This window comes from Eucalyptus grandis, chromosome 11, assembly GCF_016545825.1.
Source record: "Eucalyptus grandis isolate ANBG69807.140 chromosome 11, ASM1654582v1, whole genome shotgun sequence".
Taxonomy (NCBI): Eukaryota; Viridiplantae; Streptophyta; class Magnoliopsida; order Myrtales; family Myrtaceae; genus Eucalyptus; species Eucalyptus grandis.
The window spans coordinates 15,655,456-15,675,414 of NC_052622.1; the positions used below are offsets into that span (position 1 = coordinate 15,655,456).

The 19,959-nt window shown below is 41.6% G+C and overlaps 3 protein-coding genes across 4 annotated transcripts; 2 read left to right on the forward strand and 1 right to left on the reverse strand.

Moving 5' to 3' along the window:
* The first annotated feature begins 611 nt into the window (after positions 1-611).
* On the forward strand, positions 612-9,514 carry LOC104425026 (integrin-linked protein kinase 1). Its single transcript, XM_010037588.3, has 12 exons — positions 612-1,175; positions 1,489-1,563; positions 1,790-1,885; positions 2,766-2,851; positions 2,954-3,074; positions 4,108-4,187; positions 4,759-4,821; positions 5,044-5,162; positions 5,458-5,543; positions 7,013-7,134; positions 7,650-7,761; positions 8,772-9,514. Exons 1-12 carry the CDS (start codon positions 858-860, stop codon positions 8,865-8,867), a joined length of 1,374 nt encoding a protein of 457 aa, XP_010035890.2. The 5' UTR covers positions 612-857; the 3' UTR covers positions 8,868-9,514.
* Positions 9,515-10,498: 984 nt separating this feature from the next.
* On the reverse strand, positions 10,499-12,034 carry LOC104425027 (ATP-dependent DNA helicase PIF1). Its single transcript, XM_010037589.3, has one exon. It carries the CDS (start codon positions 12,032-12,034, stop codon positions 10,499-10,501), a length of 1,536 nt encoding a protein of 511 aa, XP_010035891.2.
* A 1,170-nt stretch (positions 12,035-13,204) lies between these two features.
* Positions 13,205-18,148, forward strand: LOC104425028 (zinc finger BED domain-containing protein RICESLEEPER 1). Of its 2 annotated transcripts, XM_010037592.3 has the most exons (3): positions 13,205-13,430; positions 15,155-17,181; positions 17,451-18,148. In XM_010037592.3, the coding sequence occupies exon 2, from the start codon at positions 15,178-15,180 to the stop codon at positions 17,167-17,169; it is 1,992 nt and encodes a 663-aa protein (XP_010035894.1). In that variant the 5' UTR covers positions 13,205-13,430; positions 15,155-15,177; the 3' UTR covers positions 17,170-17,181; positions 17,451-18,148. The 2 variants fall into 2 exon arrangements, with proteins under 2 accessions (XP_010035894.1, XP_010035893.1); XM_010037591.3 differs by lacking the exons at positions 13,205-13,430; positions 17,451-18,148 and adding an exon at positions 14,172-14,460 and having other exon boundaries at positions 15,155-17,266.
* The last annotated feature ends 1,811 nt before the right edge of the window (positions 18,149-19,959 follow it).

Consider the following 19,959-nt stretch of genomic DNA (forward strand, 5'->3'; position numbering starts at 1 on the left):
GGATGAATGCAGAAATCGAATTTAAATCTAACATCCCCTTGCAAAATCCAAAATAACCAAAAGATTTTTGTTGTTCACTTTAGGAAAATTGGAGCAAGGATGGAACCGTTTCATTTATTATCTATTTTTATTTTAGGTAGGATGTGGATATTAATGTTAATTAGCGAATCGTAAGATAATTGTCAAGGAAATCAAAATAAATAAATAATGAAATACCTCTCGGAGGCTAGATAGAGAGAGCAAGAGAGACGACATCAAGGCTAAAATGGATACAAGAAGAAAAAAAGGTCGAAATAATTTTCGAATAAATTTCAACTTAATATCTAAAGATCGCATTGCCTGTCTCAACAAACAAACCCGAGCAACTTTGAACCAATCGAGAATTCAAATTTAAATCTAAAATTCCCCCGGAAAATCCAAAAAAATCAATAGATTTTTGCTGGTGGCTTTAGGAAAATTGGAGCAGGGATGGAAATATTTATTTTAGGCATGATGTAGGATATTAATGTTAATCAGCAAATATTGCAAAGACAATTGCCAAGGAAACCAAAATAAATAAATAAATAAATAAATAAATAAATAAATTCCTCTCCAGAGCTAGAGAGAGAGAGAAGAGCTAGAGAGAGAAAGAGTTTCTCCCTCGATTCTCCCTTTCCTTCATCTCTGCACTTTCCTTCCTTTTCCCTCTTGAGAATAATATATATATAATCCCTACTTTCCCCAGATTCCGCTCCTTTTCTTCTTCTTATTCTTCTTCCTCCACTTTCTCTCTCTACTCCCACCACGATTCCGGAGGAGAGAGAAAGAGAGAGAGTGAGCTCGCCGGTCGCCGAGCTCTCCGCCCCCGCCGTCCGGCCATGGACGCCAGATCCCAGCCGCGGTTCCCGCCCGGCCGGCAGTCCTCCCTCGCGCCCGACGAGGCCCCCGCCGACCTCGGCGACGGCGGCCCCGGCCCGGAGGCGGTCGGCCCCGGGGTCCGCCTCATGTACGCTGCCAACGAGGGCGACCTCGACTCGATCCGGGAGCTCCTCGACTCCGGCGCCGACGTCAACTTCAGGGACATCGACGGCCGGACGGCCCTCCACATCGCGGCCTGCCAGGGGAGGACCGACGTCGTCCAGCTGCTGATCGACAGGGGCGCCGTCGTCGATCCTAAGGATCGCTGGGGAAGCACGGTAAAATCGGTTTTTTTTTTTTGGTAGTCCCCTTGTTGCTTTGCTTTGCTCGCGGTTTTTCGATTGTGCGATTTCGAGCTTCAGCGTGCATGGCGTGTTAGCCTGTACTCGATTGCAGTCGGTTATAGGTTGGAGTTCAGTTCAGCTCAGTTCAGCTCAGTTCAGTTATGCTTCGCTGCCGAAAATCTTCTCTGCCTGACGTGAAATTACGCACCTTGCGGGGGCATGAGTCATTTGAGCACGAAATTCCTCGGCAAGCTGTCGTGATTTTTTGTTGCCGTAAGTCGTGATTGATTGTCGTTTGTTTCGACAGCCTCTTGCGGATGCGATATATTATAAGCACCAAGAAGTGATAAAGCTCTTGGAGAAGAATGGCGCGCATCATCCGGTACGTGCGGCTTACGATTTCACAATTGGCGTTTGTTGTTTTGGGGGTCATTCGTGGTAGAAGCATATGCTTCGTCTGAGAAAGTTATGGTATTATACGATGGTTCTGGAAATAACAAGTTTTAGAGATGTTTACCAGGGTATGCGCACATAAAACCCGATGGTGAAGGTGTCGTCCTGTGGTGTTGTCGCGTTTGTCTTCTTGATTTTTGTCGTTTAATTTTCAGATGGCTCCCATGCACGTCCAAAATGCTCGGGAGGTCCCTGAATACGAAATCAATCCAAGTGAGCTTGATTTTTCGAGTAGCGTGAATATAACAAAGGTAAGATGTTCTTTTTTCATGTTCCTTCATCATCAAGTTTGCTTCTTGTGAGCACCCAAAAGTTTTCTGTTAAAAAGTATTGCTATTAGTGTATGTTCATGAGCTGGTCCATGTAAGGAGTGCCATGACTCACTTTGCTCTTTTGATTGAGAAGAGAGAGTTCGTTACTTCCAGGGCATTAATATCTCTGTCTTTACTTTACTTTAAGATACTCCTTCCATTTGAAGGTGAAGTCTTGCTGGTGTCATGAGTTTGCCTTTGACAGGACGCCTGGTCTCTGATTTCCTTCTCCTTTCAATTCATTTAGCCTTATCCCCCTTACTGGGACAAGGCTTATTTTGTTATTTGTTACAGGATCAGATTTTTCTGCTTTCGTATTCTCTCATTGCAATTGACATAGCAATTTGATTATAGTAACTACAGACGAACAGTGACTTGGATGCTGGATTGTCCTTCTGTTGGATAAATCTTTTATTTTGACTGCCAAATACGAAATAGATTTGCGTGAATGGGAATTTTTTTATTATATTCTTTGAGCATTCTTTTGGTTGTCCAATGTCTACGTTGTAGATATAAATCCAGCACTCCTTATTAATTGGAGCATATAGAGTTTAATCTCAGGTGAACAAAGTTGCCCATAATGGATGGAGTATGGTTTCGGTTTACATGTACGCTTAACTTTCTTTCGGAAAAAGTAAAAGGAAGATGCTTCACTTTCTATTGCAACGTGAAATCAGAAATGCAATATTCATCTCCTTTTGAATTATTGCGGTAAATAAATGTATTTTGATGTCAAGATTGGTAAAGACTACACACCCTTCTTGTGAAAGAAAAGTGGAAGAAGCTTCGACACTACTTTAATTTTCTGAAGTTTTAACAGGGAACTTTTCGAAGTGCATTATGGCGTGGAATCCAAGTTGCTGTCAAAACACTAGGGGAGGAAGTGTTGAGTGATGAGAATAAAATGTGAGTTAGTTTCGCTATTGTCTTTTGCTCTAGACTGTTGCTTTAACTTGCCTTTTGCTGTGCAATCTGATGATATATGGTTTGCAACTTAATGTACCACAGAAAGGCTTTTGGGGATGAGCTAGCACTTCTTCAGAAGTTGCGCCATCCAAACATCGTCCAATTTTTGGGTGCCGTCACACAGAGCAGTCCCATGATGATTGTCACAGAATATCTTCCACAGGTTTTGTCTGGAATTTACAGCTTTCATAATCACAGCTATTGCTTGTATCTAAATTGTCAACATTACTCATGTTTGTGTGACTGGGTTGGTGGGTGTATGGTTTTTCATTCGGCACCTACCCCTTTATGGAGAATTTCTGGAAATAATCGGAAGTGGATATTGTATCCCGGGCAATAAATGTTAGGACAACTGTTTTAATAAAGGTACATAGATTCGTGTTTTGGATAAGTGCTTGTTAAAGTTCTCCACAAGAACAGGGTTCTCTGTCGCCAATGTAACCCGAAAAGTTGTGTTGTTTACAAGAGTGATGCGAAATCTATTCACAGGGACAGTTTCAGTAATGTCAATATTCTACTCAGTTATATTCTGATAAAATCAAACAGAGAGTTCAAATATTTTGTCCCTTTTCTTTTGGCCGTTTTCACCAGATGCAAGGGCTTGGCCCGTCACACAATAATGTGCTTCTGAAAGTCTGGGTTGATGAATTAAACATTTAGTACCCATCTGAAAAAAAAAAAAATTTCTTGGTGAATCAAACATTACCTTGCCATAAGGGTTCGGTTCCTATTGAAATCACTGATACAACTCGGATTTTAAAGAGGCATATCCCCTGAGAGATCCTTTGCCTTTGATCATTAAGAACCACAAAAAGAAAAGATGAAAAAGAAAAAGAAAGGTCAATATCTCCACCTATTTTTCAGCATATGGTAGAGACTGCTGACTAAATACATTATCTATTAGAGAAAGATGTGTCAAAGAGCATATCTTGCGAACTGGTTTGGCCTTCGTTATATTGTGGCTGCAGTTTTCTGAATGTTGGATCTGTCATGGTGTACATGTTGAATGCAATCTGATGAACACTCAATGCAATTAGCTTACCCTCTCATTTCCTGTGTCTAACCCTTAGTTTTGGGATTTGGAAATGGATATGTCAAGTTCTCGAGTTGTCTTTTCTTTTTTCTTTGTTTGGTAGAACTTTTGAGACACGCTGTATAATTAGCAGCTCCTCTAAATTGTCTCTCTTCCATTGCAGGGTGATCTGAGAGCATATTTGAAAAGAAAAGGTGCATTGAAACCCATAATTGCTGTGAGGTTTGCACTGGATATTGCAAGGTCAGTTATCTTCTATGTTTGCATGTTAAACATGATAGCAAGCTCCCAGGTTGGCATGTTCAAGAGATCATGCCTTTATTTTCATCCTGGAATTTGATTTTTGTTGGAACGTAGGGATCTTATAAATACTTCTAAATGCAATAATATGAATGACAATCAAATATAAAATTGTTTTCCTCATTGAATAAGGAGAAAGTACAATTGCTCGTTTGAATATGGACCAACTGTACTGTTGGCTAGGAAGAATGAAATAATCGCTGAGTTTCCATGGTGACTGAAAAAAGGCACTGTTATGTACCAGAGCGTATTCTCAAAATTTCAATTCCACAAGGATACACTGCCAGCTTTGTTGGTATCGCATCTTGATTTTGGTCTTTGATTTTGTAAATGTAAATGCAAACATGATGCAAGAAATCATTCTTTTCATTTTTAGACTCTTGGGCTTCTCTGATCATGCTCACTGACCTTGTTAAATACAGCAAATATTAGATTCTGGAAGAGTCCTCAATTGGCATTATTTGATATTCAGGAAATGCATATTCTTATATAGCTAGCACTTTAATTTGGCCAGGGGAATGAATTATTTGCATGAGCATAAACCAGAAGCAGTAGTACATCGAGATCTGGAGCCTTCGTATGTTCTCTCTCTCTCTCTGTGTGCGCGCATGCACATGCATGTGTGTGTTTTCTTTTCCCTCTTTTGACGAGGAAATATATTAAGCTATGAACGTATCATACTTATGTGCATATGAATAGCACGTATTTTCCACATGCATGATGCTTGTTGGCATTGAATAAATGCTGTTGTGGTTAAGGGTTTTGAAAGCTTCTTGATTCTTCATGAGTAAGATAACAGAAATATACTGCGGGATGATTCTGGGCATCTGAAAGTTGCAGACTTCGGAATCAGCAAATTGCTTAAAGTTGCAAAGACAGTCAAAGAAGATATAAAAGTTACTCGTCAAGACACTTCCTGTACGTTTTCTTCCTCTGTCAAGGTTCTTAATTGTAAATAGATGCAAAAGTTGCATGCACTGAAAGATTAGGACTGCTGAAATCTATTCTATGGCAACTCCAGTCTTCACTGCTAACTTTCCATGATCTCTTTTATTGGATAGTGTTAGTGGCTGCTGACATACTGTTTGAATATCCAATCACCTTTCACTTTCGGGCTTTATGATTTGCAACATGCAAAACCAATTTAACTGATCGCATTTTGGATTTCTTCTTAAAGATGATATTGTACTTATCTATGGATGCTTATGCTTAGGGCGATATGTGGCTCCAGAAGTTTATAAAAATGAAGAATATGATATTAAGGTGGATGTGTTTTCATTTGCTTTGATCTTGCAAGAGGTAAGTCTCTCTCTCTCTCTCTCGTCACTTGTGGACTTTGTACATGTGAGAAACGAAAAATAAAGGAAAGGTTTCAAGCAATTATTGAGAACATGTACCTGTATAATATTGAGATGCAAACTTTGCCTGTGATTGACCTGCGGTGCTAATTTAGTATTTATTCAAGGTGTGAGATTTAATTCTAGATTAATCCACAGATAGAGTATGCATATTTATAAGCATATGAAGCTGCATGATTGACATGTTAATGTTAAGTCTTTTTTGTGCAGTGCTATGTCCTGTAGCCTGTCAGATCAAGATGATTTTTCCATTTTACTTTGATCAATAGCTCAATAGCTTGTGTCACCAAGACGTCAGAGATATGCTTTTGTATTCACAAGCTCTTAAAGACTTTAGGCAAGTTTAGAAAACTTGAACAAAGGGTGGAACCTGTACTCATTTCAATTATTGCTAGCATTAGTAATTGTAACAAAGGAGAAAATTGCAATTCTTGCATCTAAGTTTTGTATGATGTTACTATTAAAGTGATCTTCCCCATTTTTGGGTTATGTATTCTCCACATGCCTTCAGAATGTGTCTTTTGCATTTACGTGCTCTTAATAACCTTAGAGAAGTATTGAAAAATGAATGAAAAGCAACACCCATACTTGATAGCTGATATAAATAAATATGGAGACAAGGAGAACGTTGCTGCACTTGCAGCAAAGTCTTATGTAATTTAGCTATCCTAAGTGAATTTTTTCGCTTGTTTGGGCCAAATACTTTTATTATACCTTGGCAATATGGAAAGGCAAGATATTCATATACTTGAAAGATTCACAAATTTTCCTTCTCATGCTTCATTTTGTAATATTCAAGACCAAGTTTGTCATTGTTTTATAAGTTTATCTTATGTAGAAAGATATATGAGTGCACATGTCTTGTACCTCTTTGTCTATGTCCACATCTGTAGCTGGCACAGATAAATTGACAATCACTATGTATAATCTTAAAATCAGAGCTTTTATTTTGTTTCTGGCATATGATTTGTTGTCGTAATTCAGAATTAGCCTGGCCCCATGGTTGGATGGCACATTGTAGATTGAAAGGTTCAAGTCGCGACATGTCTGATTATAGATGTTCACCTTTAGCATCGTTTGGATGCAAGTAGGACGAATCAAGCACTCAGTCCCCTGAACTCTTTCTTATCTGTGATTCAAGATTCTGGTTTAGGAGATTGTCTAAATTTTTGTTCACTCTCTTCCTGTTCGTTCTTTGGTTGGTATGGCTGAGTTGGCTGATCTAATTGAAATAGACAAGATGGAATCTACCTATCAAATAAAGTCTCGATATTTTGTTTCCAATTCATATCAAAAGACCACTCAGTCTTTCAAATTGAAACTAGTTGGATGATTTAGATAGATGCTTTGAGCAAGATATGGGCAGATCTTGAGCTGATTGTAATTGATCTACTTAATATTACGTTTCAGATGATTGAAGGTTCTGTGCCGTTCCCTTCAAAAACAGAATATGAGGTTCCTAAATGTTATGTCTCAAATGAGCGTCCGCCTTTTAAAGCTCCAGCAAAGCATTATGCTCATGGTTTGAAAGAGTAAGTCAGCGTGCAACCTCTCATATTTGACCTAAAGGATTAATGTTCTTGTCTGAATGTTGGCAGGTGATGGCAGCTGTCCATATACATGGAATATTTTTACATAATGAAACTTTTTCCTTTTATGCTTGCTCTTGTCTTAAGCTGGTTATTTTTTTTGTTAGGATCCCAGTAGTAGACTTATGTAGTGTCCAATATATAAAATGTGACCAAGGACTTGATGTGCAGTATGTATTTAGATAGATATATCAATTATTTGCTCCATTTTTCTGTCAGATTATATGGATGGATTTTGGCCATGTCAATGTGGTTCTCTTGTCCACATTGTGGTGGCTTGAGTGAAAAATGTTCAGAACAGAGATCTAAGTTGTCTTATTGATTTTGGTCCTGCTCCATCTCTACTTTTGTAATTTGCATAGGTGCAGCTTTCATCACAAATCAAATCTTATTGCATACTTAAGCTACATTGATCAAACTGTATTCTAACGAATTCCCTGGTTACATATATTTGGAAGTTTAATTGAAGAATGCTGGAATGAAGAGCCATTGAAGAGGCCAACATTCAGCCAAATAATTAAGAGATTGGATCAAATTTATGTCCAGCTTAATCGTTCCAATATATGGAAGGTCTCTCTCTCTCTCTCTCTCTGTGTGTGTGTTCTAGAAAGGCTAACCTTTCGTTTATCCATAAACTTCAAAAGATGCTTGCATTTACATATTGTGTATTCGTAAAAGCTCATTCCAAATCAGTTCATGTCTTTTGAAGGCTATAGATGATTTATTGGTTGAGTGCTTTTGGTTCTTATAAATTGTGTTTCCTGCTCAAATGGACCATGCTGAAGCATGATCCAGAATCATGTTTTGTGACTTTCTGTTTCTCTTAGACCAGGCTTTTACTTGCATTTCTTGGGAGGTTGGGATCATCATTTCTTGTTCAATGGGTTGCAACCTATATGTGTTCAAGTTCTGGAACTTAAAAGGCCTGTTAAGAAGATGATGGAGCAACTCCTCGCCATAGCAGAAAGTCCTTGAATAGGAAGAGCGGGAATAATATGTCTAGTCAATTGATCTCATGAGGCTGGTTGGGAACGAGTAGGCTCAGTGTTTTAGTCATTCTGGGACCTACAATTGGAGATGGCAAGCTGGAGGCTATGAAAGAGATATCTATGATTGTAGTTGTAGTAGGGTTGCTACTATATATTTAATTCTCTTCAATGTTATTCTAGGATGTCTAATCCCCTAAGAATAGGTTATCGTTGGTGACGCTGCAAGGTGCTACCAGTGGTTACCTGGATTGGATTGGTCAATAATACTTGATGATAGATAGTACATGGTTAGTATGGTGCCTGGGAGGACCACACAACCAGAAATGTTTTCTTTCTTAATTTGGCCTCAGAATCTGGCTCAAAGATAAAGTTCTAAGAAATAGTCTCTAGATGGGATTGGCCTGCCATGGAGAGGTTATTCTGAAGCACTTCTTTCTCAGCTGCACAGTTCGCCGATTAAATTCCTATGAACTTTTACACTGCACTTACTAGACATTGTATTTCCTGATGTCATTCTACAGCATCATTTTCCTGTCTCATCTGAAACTTCGAATATATTCTTAAACTCATGTTTTGAAAACTGAATCGCAGGTGAGACCCTTCGAATGTTTCCAGAACTTTCGGGAAATTTTTAAGAGGGATCGCCTAAATCCAAGCACTCGATCTTCTCGCTACTCAACAATGTGAAAATATCGATCACTCCATTTCTCACAGCTTTGGTGCTGGTCCTGCTGGACGAGCAATCTTTTTGGCAGATCTTGTCATGCATGCAGCACTCTGTTCCTTATCATTCCATCAATGCTGTTCTGCATCTTGATGATTTGAATTTAACGCCCCATCATCATATGCTTTCAACATGTGTGCCAAGACATTGTACAGATTTTGCGGGCCAGTACCTGCCTTCTCTGTATAGTCATAAAGAAAATGATTTTCAGCTATTTCTGCTTTGTTCTCTATAAGCTGCTTTCAGTGAGTTGAGGCCTGCCTCCATTCACAAAAGTCATTGTGTTGCAAGATACGTCCACCGAAATTGAATGCGGAGCTTGGACTAACTTTGGATTGACTTTGCCGTGATGAAGTGCAAAGAGAGCGAGTAATTCCCGATGTCGGTCCTTGGGCATTTGACTGAGTTGGATTTCAATTGTGGATTGGAAGCAGAGTTCTCATCTTTTTTCTCTTTTGTCATGGAACTATCTTAATCGTGTTCATTCTGTTTCGTATTTGGCTCTGTAATACACTGATCGGTCATCAACAAGAGGCTGACTGTTAAGAGGTGTGTACAATCGGAACCTGACGGGGAGTTCATGTTATGATCGATAAACCGTTGTTGTGTATTGTTGTGTATTGTTGACTTTTTTCCTAGTTCAGAATGATTGGATCAAGTCAAGTCGAGTCAGTTTATCACACAAACTAGACTTTAGAGGTCGAGGTTCTATAATTGGCTTGAGCTTGAACCAAGTTGATCTTATAAAGCCTCGGTTTGGATTTCGACTTGGACTTGTGATACATTTGGATCGCAAAGCATGGTGCAGAATGTGCTCAGTTGAACCATCCCAGTTAGTCTATTGAACCATCCAAGTGAGGAGCTGAGATTGAAACTCACGATGTTCGCTCTCGTGATTTCAAGCGGACGAGCAACGGTAGTATCATTCTCGAGTTAGCTCCTCACTGCACCAGGGATACACCCTGCAGCATACCAGGGATGTGCACCGTATGAAGATGCACCTTATGCGGAGTTTGAAATAAATGGACAAGAACACAATCTATAGGAACTAGGAAGGAATCAAATGCGAAAAGAATCAATTGAAATCCTTGTATCAATCGAAATCGAACCACGAGTTTTACACTCTCCAGCTCAGAGTTCGGTTCCCTATTCTCCCCTTTCGCACCTGAAGGAAGCACAAATCATACGGCTTTACCTAGTTGACAGATACAGGCACCCTCTCACATCGCTCACCAGACAATTATGGGGCTGCGACAGATCTAGGCAAAGTTTAGGAGCAGGCAGAGCGTTGGTGTCGCCTTGTTCTCACCGCAAGCTGACCTTGTCAGTCTCTGCATCACGCCTTGGTGAAAGTTTTTCATTTTCATATTAATTTAGAAGCTAATTCAAGGAAGAAGGCAAACGGCTCCTACGCAGCTGTCTTTAATAGCACTTTCCAGGACCAGAAATGCTTCCATCATTCATCCACGCTTAGTCCAATTCAACTGGACTGTAACAAGCACTTTCCAGGACTAGAAAATCCTCGGAGACATGCGTTCCACTTGAGATGTGGAAGAAAGTGACCAATTTTCTCCTCCACCCGGACAATAGAAACTCAGGAAGAGTGATCAACCAAGTCACTGCAACCATGCTCTTCCTCGCTTGAGCCGTCATCCTCGCTCCTTTTGTTGTGCTGATGAGCTAGACGTTCATAGAACTCCAGCGCTTTCGGGTGCGCCTTGATGATGGTGGGATCGAAGCCAGATAAATGGAGCCCGCTCAAGCTCCTCACTCGGGACAGAGCGACATAAACCATCCCGTACCCGAAACTCCTGGTTAGATCAGTATGGAGACTGTCCAGGCTCATGCCCTGGCACTTGTGGATGCTTAGAGCCCAAGCCAGTATGAGGGGAATCTGCTTCCTCTGAGCAACCACGGAATCTCCATCCACCACGTACCACGTCTCCAGCTCGATAACCACTGTCCTGCCGGAATCGAACTTCACCACTGGCAAGACACCTTCGGAACATAGTTCGGAGACGTCCCTATCCTGTGGCTTCACAAATTCAACTACTGTACCGACAGCACCGTTCACGAGCCCACGCGAAGTGTTCTTGTTCTTTATCAGCATCACCCTGGCGCCTTTGCAGAGAAAGATCTCATCAGGCGCCATGCCCCGCTGGACTTGCCTCTTCCAAGGATCACTGCCGCTATCGGCTGCTGTAAAGAAATAGCCCTCTGCTGCCAGCTCTTCAATTCTGGAATTGTTCACCTCATTGACATCCTCGTTCCGTGGATATAGCTGAACAACGGAAGGATCTGGCTCATCGGATGCACAAGATTCTTCTAGGAATTCCCAGTCGTCAGGACTGATCTGGCCTTTCCTTATGCCCTGAAGCACCTTAACGAGCCTTTCATCCGATTGCCTGAATACTTTGGTAAGCTCAATCTGCAAGTCGAAGCTTGATTGCCAACAGTCGGCTTCGAAAGCGAATTGTTTCCTCGACATGCAATTCCCATTTCTTGGTATCGGCGGCAGCTGCAAGAAGTCCCCGGTCACGATGAGCTGAATCCCTCCCCAAGTCTCGCCCGATTCCCGCACCTCTCTAGCAATACATTCAAGATCGTCGAACAGCTCGCCGTCCACCATACTGATCTCATCTATAAACAGGGCCCGGACCTTCTTCCACCTCTTGCACGCCTTCTTGTCCATGTAAATGTCCAAAGCCGAAGCTCTGTGGCTGGGGTTCCTGATGCCCGCGAAGGAGTGCAGGGTCTGCCCGCGGAGCGCGCAGGCGGCCACCCCGGTGGACGCAGTCACGAAAACCCTGGACCGGCCCAGCGAGTCCTTCAACAGCTTGATGATATGCTTGAGCAGGGCGGTCTTCCCCGTGCCGGCCGACCCGGTGACGAAGACGGACTGGCCGCCGGAAACCGCCGATATGATTCGGGTCTGCTCCTCGGTCCACTGCAAATGGCGGGTCCTGGTGGAGGTCCTGGCGGCCCTGGCGCCTTTCGGGCGGTCCTTCTTGCTCCCGGCCTCGCGCGGCTCCTTGCCCGGAGCGGGTTTCCTAGGGGGCGCCGCCGGGGTCTTGCTGCTGCCGTAGTTTCTGTAAGCGCACTTCAACGCAGCAAGAACCCTCATCCCCATCTCGCCGCCTCTTCCCGAAACTCTCCTTTTTCGTTTCTTGGGTTCTTCAAGAACTTGGAAACCCGGGAAGAATCTGGAGCTGACCCGACGCAGCGGAAAGAGAGGGGGAGACGTCCATGGCGATGGCGCGAGGATCAGCTTGCGGTTCTTGATGATGCGGATGGCGAGTGAAGAGAGAAACTCGCCATCGGGGAAGAAGGAGATGCGAAATCTTGGACGACGACGGTAGGCATATATTGGGTTTTGCTCCGGTGGTGATGACGGGAGGTATCCCTACTTTGAAGGAATATATATGCATATAATCAGGTAATTTAATTCAAATTTTAATAGCTCAAATGCATTAAATCTCCAGCTCCGTTTTTTCACGGAAAAGAATGATATTTAATAAAATATTTTTTATATTGCTTGAAAAATTAATTAATAATAAGCATTATTTTTTACAAATATTTGCATTTTCTTTAAAAGAAAAAAGGGATCATTATGTATCAAATTTCGTTAACCGTCTAATCTCATTTTGGAACTATTTGATTTGATTCAACCATTGTTTCTAAGTTGTTCATCATCTTTTGGATATTCAATAAATAGGCATCAATTGAAATCGATATTAGATATAGAAAATTTAAAATCATACGATTGAATTTTTTTACGTGACACTTTACATTATAAGAATGATACAAGTTCAATTCCTACTCTTAATTATTTTACATCAATTCGACAATTGACACTCCTAATTATTACAATGATTTGTTTTTGGCAAGATGAAATCAATCAATTATAAGCGGAATTGATACCTCAATTCAAAAGCAAAACCATTATCAACCAAGGCAAATTTTCCATTTCTTGTTAGAAATTCAAAGCAGCTTTCAAATTTTGACAAAGAATTTAACAGAAGTCTCAAATTTCAAAAAACGAACAAGTCAAAATACATGAAATACATCTCGATTAAACAAAATAAAAATCGAAAAAATCACTCCAACTTCTTTTTTTTCATGGAAAATCCAAATTAAGGAGAAACGAAAAATTTCCAACTTCTTATTTTCATGGAAAAATCCCGAAAGATCTTCAATTTTTTTTTTCTGTCAAAATTCAACCGGGTAAACATTAAAAAAAAAAAAGTCGGCCAATTTTTCTTATTTTAACCTAATTTTATTTCTGTCGACAAAAGAGGGCGAAAAAATGAGGTGAAAAGTTCGCGCTTCATCTCCTCCGCGCTCCGTTACGCGCCTCCCCACCGGATTCCTCCCTCCCTCTCTCTCTCTCTTTCTCTCGAGCGTCAATGGCGTAAACCCTAGAAATCGGGCGATCCCCCGCCTCGCTTCACCCCGCTCCCGCGCAGTTCCCCGATCGCCAGCAAGCAACCAAGCAACCGAGCAGGAGCTCACTCCGGCGGCACCTCGTAAGTCCCCTCGACCCTTCCCCCCTCGGCTCTCTCTCGCGTCGCTGAAAAGCTCTCGCCTTTCGCCCGTAAACCCTAATCGGGTCCGTCCTCCTCTCTGTCCTTCTCTCCCTCTCTCCCTCTCTTTTCTTTTTTTGTTTTGAGCGGAGCGCGCGGTCGGATTCTGGGGCGATTTAACACTCCGATCCGAAACCCATTTTTAGGGTTCTAAACCATTAAAAATGGCCCCGTCTTGACCCGACCCGGATCTCCGCGCGTGCCCGTTGTGCGTGCTTTGTTTTTTTCCTGACCTCGGTTGGTCACGGTGACGGGTTTCGGGTTTCGGGTTTCGGATTCCCCCCCCCGACCCGTCTCCGGCCCTTCCTTCCTCGTGCATGCTGCTGCTGCTGCTGCTGCCGCCGCCTCCTGGCGCCGGGGTTTCGTCGGTCCTCTGGCTCTGGCGCCGGTTCGGGGGACCGAAGCGTGCGGCCTTGTCGTGAATGCTTCTGTGCGTTCTTTCCGTTGCTCCGTCGTTCCTACATCGTGGGTGTGCGGTTTTCGCCGGGTGAAGTGGGAAGCGCGAGTCTGGTGTTTCGGGTTCGAAACGGCCCGATGGCCGATGCGATATGATGATTCGATGAACATGGCGGCGGTCTCAGTTTCGGTGTCGTTTCTGCCGAGGGTAGTATGTATGAGCTCTGTCTGTGTTGAGATCGTTAAGCAGGGAAGTGGCATTCTCGTTAGGTCCTAGGTGGGTTCGGTTTAACTGGTTTTGCAAAACGGGCTTGACCATCTGTGCTCTGAGAACCCAGAAAAGCTGGGATGGCAGGCGTCTTCCTATGGGGACATTTCCATGACATTCCCCCCGGGTTACTGCTGTTCAGGGAATGCCAATGCCTGTTAAATTATAAAAGGACTTGCGAGATGCGGCATTTGTATGAGGGAGCGAGTTGCTGTAACAGTAGTCACTTGGACCGAATCTGTCTTGTGTAAACCACACAGAAGAAGCAACTGGTGCATTCCGGCAGTATCGTAGTTGAAGTAGATTTTGGTAGAATTCATGTCTTATCATGCATACAACTTTTAGGTTCTGAACTTCCGATTTGTCTTTTTCTTTTGAATGCATGGTTTATATCAATGACCAATTACAGACTGGTCCTATTCAAATATCTTTGGAATACTTGGTTTGTTTTCCTTTACCATTATCTGATTAGAATATTGCTGTTAGTGAAAGACCTTCCAGGTTGTATGGACAAATTAATGATTGACTTGGAATCTGCTGAGATTTTTGTTTACGTAACTTATGTGTCAGTTGCTTTCTTACTCTGCGTGAGAAAGTGGTCTGTTTTGCTTTGGCCTTTACTTATGCACTTTCCCTACGCTGTCCTATCAGTGATAAATCAAATTGATGCACACAAAAAGGCCAGCATCATTTTTTTTTTTTTTGCTGATGTCATTTGCTTATGCTCAAGATGAAATTGATTTTGTTTCTAACATCTGCTTTTGGGCAACATTAGAGATGTTGAAGTTAAATAGAAAAGGCCTACCGAATCCAAAGCCAAAGTCTGGAGAAATGGATGAACTCTCATAATTCTTGAGGCTGATGCGCTGCATTTCATGAATTCTTGGTCATGTTTGAATTGTTTGCTTGGTGGAATTGGGCTAGATGATTCAAACTTCCTTTCCTATGTAGTAAACTTCTTTCATTGATTTAGGGATTGACTTCTTTCTTTTTCCGTCTGCAGGTTATTCAACTTAAGTTCATGTGATGGACTTGTCAGATGCAGTTATAATTAATTCTAGCAGATTAAAATCAGTTGTCTGGAACGACTTTGATAGAGTTAAGAAAGGTGATCTCTGCGTGGCTATATGTAGGCACTGTAAAAAGAAACTGAGTGGCTCAAGTACTAGTGGTACTTCTCATTTGAGAAATCATTTGATCAGGTGTCAGAGAAGATCTAATCATGATATTACTCAACTCATTCCGGCAAGGGAAAGGAAAAGGGAGCGACCCCTTGCTATTGCAAATTTCAGTTTTAATCAAGAGCAGAAAAAGGATGAAGGGCTAAATCTTGTGAATATCAAATTTGATTCCGACCAGGTGAAAGATGATAATGCAAATGCTGTGACTGTGGGTAGTAACTACGATCAAAGGAGAAGCCAGTTTGATCTTGCGCGTATGATCATTATACATGGCTATCCTCTGAATATGGTTGAGCATGTGGGGTTCAAGGTGTTTGTCAAGAATTTGCAGCCTCTTTTTGAGCTTGTGACAACAAATAAAATAGAGGCTGACTGCTTGGAAATCTACGAAAAAGAGAAGCAAAAGGTTTTCGAGGTCTTGGATAAATTGCCTGGTAGAATTAGCCTCAGTATAGATGCTTGGGCTGGTTCTGGTGATGTTCAATACTTCTGTTTGGCTGCTTATTTCATTGATGAATCTTGGCAGCTGAAGAAGAAGATACTGAATTTTGTGTCAGTGGACTCTTCTCACACGGATGACATGCAAGCAGATGTCATCATGACTTGTCTCATGGACTGGGACATTGACCGTAAATTGTTTTCCATGACTTTTGATGGTTCTTCTTCGGACTTCTTTGTTCTCAGAATCAGAGATCGTCTATCACAGAACAGGTTTCTTTATGGTAGTGGCCAACTTTTTGAAGTGCGATGCGTCGCTACTGTTCTCAATCAGATGGTTCAGGATAACTTGGAAGCGCTAGGGGAGGTAATTTACAAAATTAGGGAAAGTATTCGGTACGTCAAAAGTTCACAAGCGATGTTAGAGAAGCTCAACAAGCTGGCCCAACAAGAAAGTATCGAGACTGAAAAGTGCTTATCTCTTGATAACAGCTTCAGATGGGACTCGACTTACAGGATGCTTGAGGTTGCCTTGGAGTACAAGACCGCATTTTCTCTTCTGAGGGAACTGGACCCGCTTTTCACAGTTTGTCCTTCTGATGTGGAGTGGGAGAGAGCCAGCGCCATTACCGGTTACTTGAATGTCTTTCTGGAGGTCATGAATGATTTCTCCCGAAGCAGATACCCGACTGCAAATATATACTTCCCTCTGATATGCGATATTCATTTGAAGTTGATAGGGTGGTGTAAGAGTTCAGATGATTACATCAGTTCTCTGGCCTTGAAGATGAGAAGCAGATTCGACGAGTACTGGGATAAATGTAGTTTGGGACTAGCTGTTGCAGCCTTTTTGGACCCTCGATTTAAGATGAAGTTGGTAGAGTATTACTTCCCCCAAATTTATGGTAGTACTTCCCTCGAACGCATTGATGAGATATCCAGCCGAATCAAGGCGCTTTACAATGAACACTCCATTGGATCTCCATTATCAACTCTTCATCATGGTCAGGCATGGCAAGTTGGTGGCAGTACCGGGAGCTTGTCGGGTCCTGGGAACGACGCGAAGGATAGGCTGGTCGGGTTCGATAAGTTCCTCAATGAAACTTCTCAGAGTGATGGCACGAAATCAGATTTGGACAAGTACTTGGAGGAGCCTCTCTTTCCTCGGAACGTCGATTTCAACGTGTTGAACTGGTGGAAAGTTCACACCCCGAGGTATCCCATATTGTCTATGATGGCACGAAATGTGCTTGGCACTCCGATGTCGAAAGTTCACTCGGAGTCGGTGTTCAACATGGGTGGCAGGGTGCTCGAGCGGGACCGCAGTTCTCTCAGCTCAGCGACCTTGCAAGCACTGATGTGTTCCCAAGATTGGATAAAAAGTGAACTAGAGAGTTGATAACAATTAAAGGTAATGCACTCGGTGACTGTCGTCTTTCTCACTGAGATTTTGTATCTAGCTGTTTAAATCAATGCAAGTTAGCAATTATGTGGCCCGGACGGTTTCGGGATGCTCCTAATAATCAACTAATGTCTAACAAAATTCAATGCCCGCTCAATATGTTCCTAAAAAATCTGATTGGTTTTACTTAGAATCTCCACCTAGTTTTGTGACTTTCCAATATATGATTAAGTTGCGCTACAGAGGGTAATAGGAGGTCTATATATGGATATGTGCAGGCTCGTACTTCATTGGGCTGGGCTTGGCTTTATTCTTTCTCTGAAACCACAGCTTGCTCGAGCAATCAATTGCATGCGCTAAAATCAAATTCTTGGCCAATGAAATTTGCTTGGAGCATATTCGATCGGTCAAATCCGTGGATCAGCTGCCGCTTTGAGAGAACATCTGGAGAGATTATGCTCACCCTTTTGTTAATACTTCTGGGCTAAACAAGATTATGGTTCTCTTTGCTTGGACAACTATGGCAAAGATCTAGTTAGCGAACAGAGACAGGATCATCGAATACGAGCTGTGGCATGGTACGTTGGAATTGGCTTTAGTCAAGTTTGGACGTCAAGAATTGACTAAGTTGTGACTTCTATACCAAAGAAGACATCGAACTTAGACGAGGTGAAAATCATACGTGATTCTACGTGACAACATTCGCACGTTTCCGCATTGAAATAAACTCGTAGTGCAGGAGAGAAATGCCCGGGTCCTCTTTTCTTCTTGTTGTCCATTTCGACTTAAATAAAGTGATGGTGACGGGGGTTGATCGAGCATTTATGGAATTAGGTTTGTGCATTCAATTCGGCATCTTTCGCCATCATTCGTGACACGAGTCCACCTTGGGTAGCATCCTTGGTCCCCACCCCCAAAGAGAATGTTGTTATAATTATTTATTAATGTTATAAATATTAGGTTTACAAAAGCTGAATTATTTGTAATGCATCTTTTTTCCCCCTTTTCTGGGCTTTAAACCTCAAAAAGCAAAGTGCCCTCTTATTAGGGCAATGCCTCTTATCATGCTTAATTGCTTTGCTTGTCCATAACCTGCAAGGTGACGAATTCCTCAGCATCTGTCTGCTTTTGTAAGATCTGGTTTAGACTTTTGTTCTCAGATCACAAAGATAAAGCACGCATCCAATTCCTCTTCAACAATTTTTTTCCCCTTAAATGATTTCTTCCGTGATCGGAGGAATCATAGACTATGATCAGCTTCTCGATACTTTCCAATCAGTTTCGGCAATCATGCAAGCAATTGATTTATGGGACTGTCCTTGAAGCTATCCTGACATTGTGACATGGTAAAAATTTTGAGGGAGTGCGTGATCGGAACATCGTCGCCAATGTCGTAGGTTGCGCTCTCAATGTCGCCTGTTTGTTACTTGATAGAGAATCGATCTTTCTACAGAGCTAATTGGATAATGTGTGCTGCCATTCCTATCGCCTACCTTTACTGTCCCATTGAATCGTAGGGAAGAAGTTTTCTTCCTTCTCCAACTTCAATACCAAGATCATTATCTAGCTTTCAATCATTTCGTCATTGCGTCAAGCAGAAATCGTGCGATTGGTTATTTCTACGCAAAACCCATTGATGCAATGCTATTGTGCGCTGTATTACAGTCTAAACTATTTACTTTGGAATTTCCGTGCTATGTGAATCGGTAAGCATCGGTTTACATCTTCATGCAAAACATTTTATAGACAATGCAGTCGCTTGCATTCCCTGATTCTGCAGAATTCACTTCGGGAGAGTGTAGCAGTGTTAGTCGCTAAGGTACAAACTTCCAAGATTTGCTCTTGCATCAATAGGCAGTTTAAAAAATGGGGAAAAGTGCCAGAAAAGTCCTAAACCTTTTGTATTTGTACTAGTTTAGTCCTAAATATTTTTACTTAGTGCTGATTAAGTCATTTTCGGCCAATTTTGACTGGATTTTGCTGATTAGATGCTAGCCGGCTGACGTGGCCTAATCGGTCTTTGACATAGACTACTTTTAATAATATTTTAATATTTTTAAAATATTTTTTTATTCTTTATTCTTTTTATTTTTTATCTTCTCTCCTCCTTCCTCCGACTGCTGGCCGGTTGCTGTGGTCGGCCAGCGGCTGGAGGAAGGAGGAGAGAAGATAAAAAGAATAAAAAAAAAAGAATTAAGAATAAATAAAAAAATAAAAAAAATATTAAAATATTATTAAAAGTTGTCTATGTCAAGATCCGATTAGGCCACGTCAACCGGCCATCATCCAATCAGTAAAATCCAATCAAAATTGGTTGGAAATGACTGAATTGGCATTAAGTAAAAATGTTTATGATTAAATTGGCCCAAAAAAGAAGAAGATTTAGAACTAAATTAGCACAAACACAAAAGGTTTAGGACTTTTGTAGTTCATCAGGGTAAGTTGTATCATTGGGTCATTGCAGGCTGATGGCACATATATGATGAGCACGGTTTGATTTGGGAGAGATTCTTGACATAACATGATGAGCACGGCTCGGAAAAAAAGCTTCAACACAAAATGCGAATTAGAACTATCAAGATCAGAACACCCAAAGGAGTAAGTTTGGGTTCGACTTCTCACCGTTAACCTGAAGTTTACAACACGATTCGACAGTACTATACTGTTGCAAGAAAGAATGGATTCTCTTTTCCATGCTCATAGATTTGAATTAGTAAGTATTGGAATACAGTTGTTAGAAAAAGTTACTGGTTACTCGATTTTCTCGTAATTTGTTAGTTACTTATC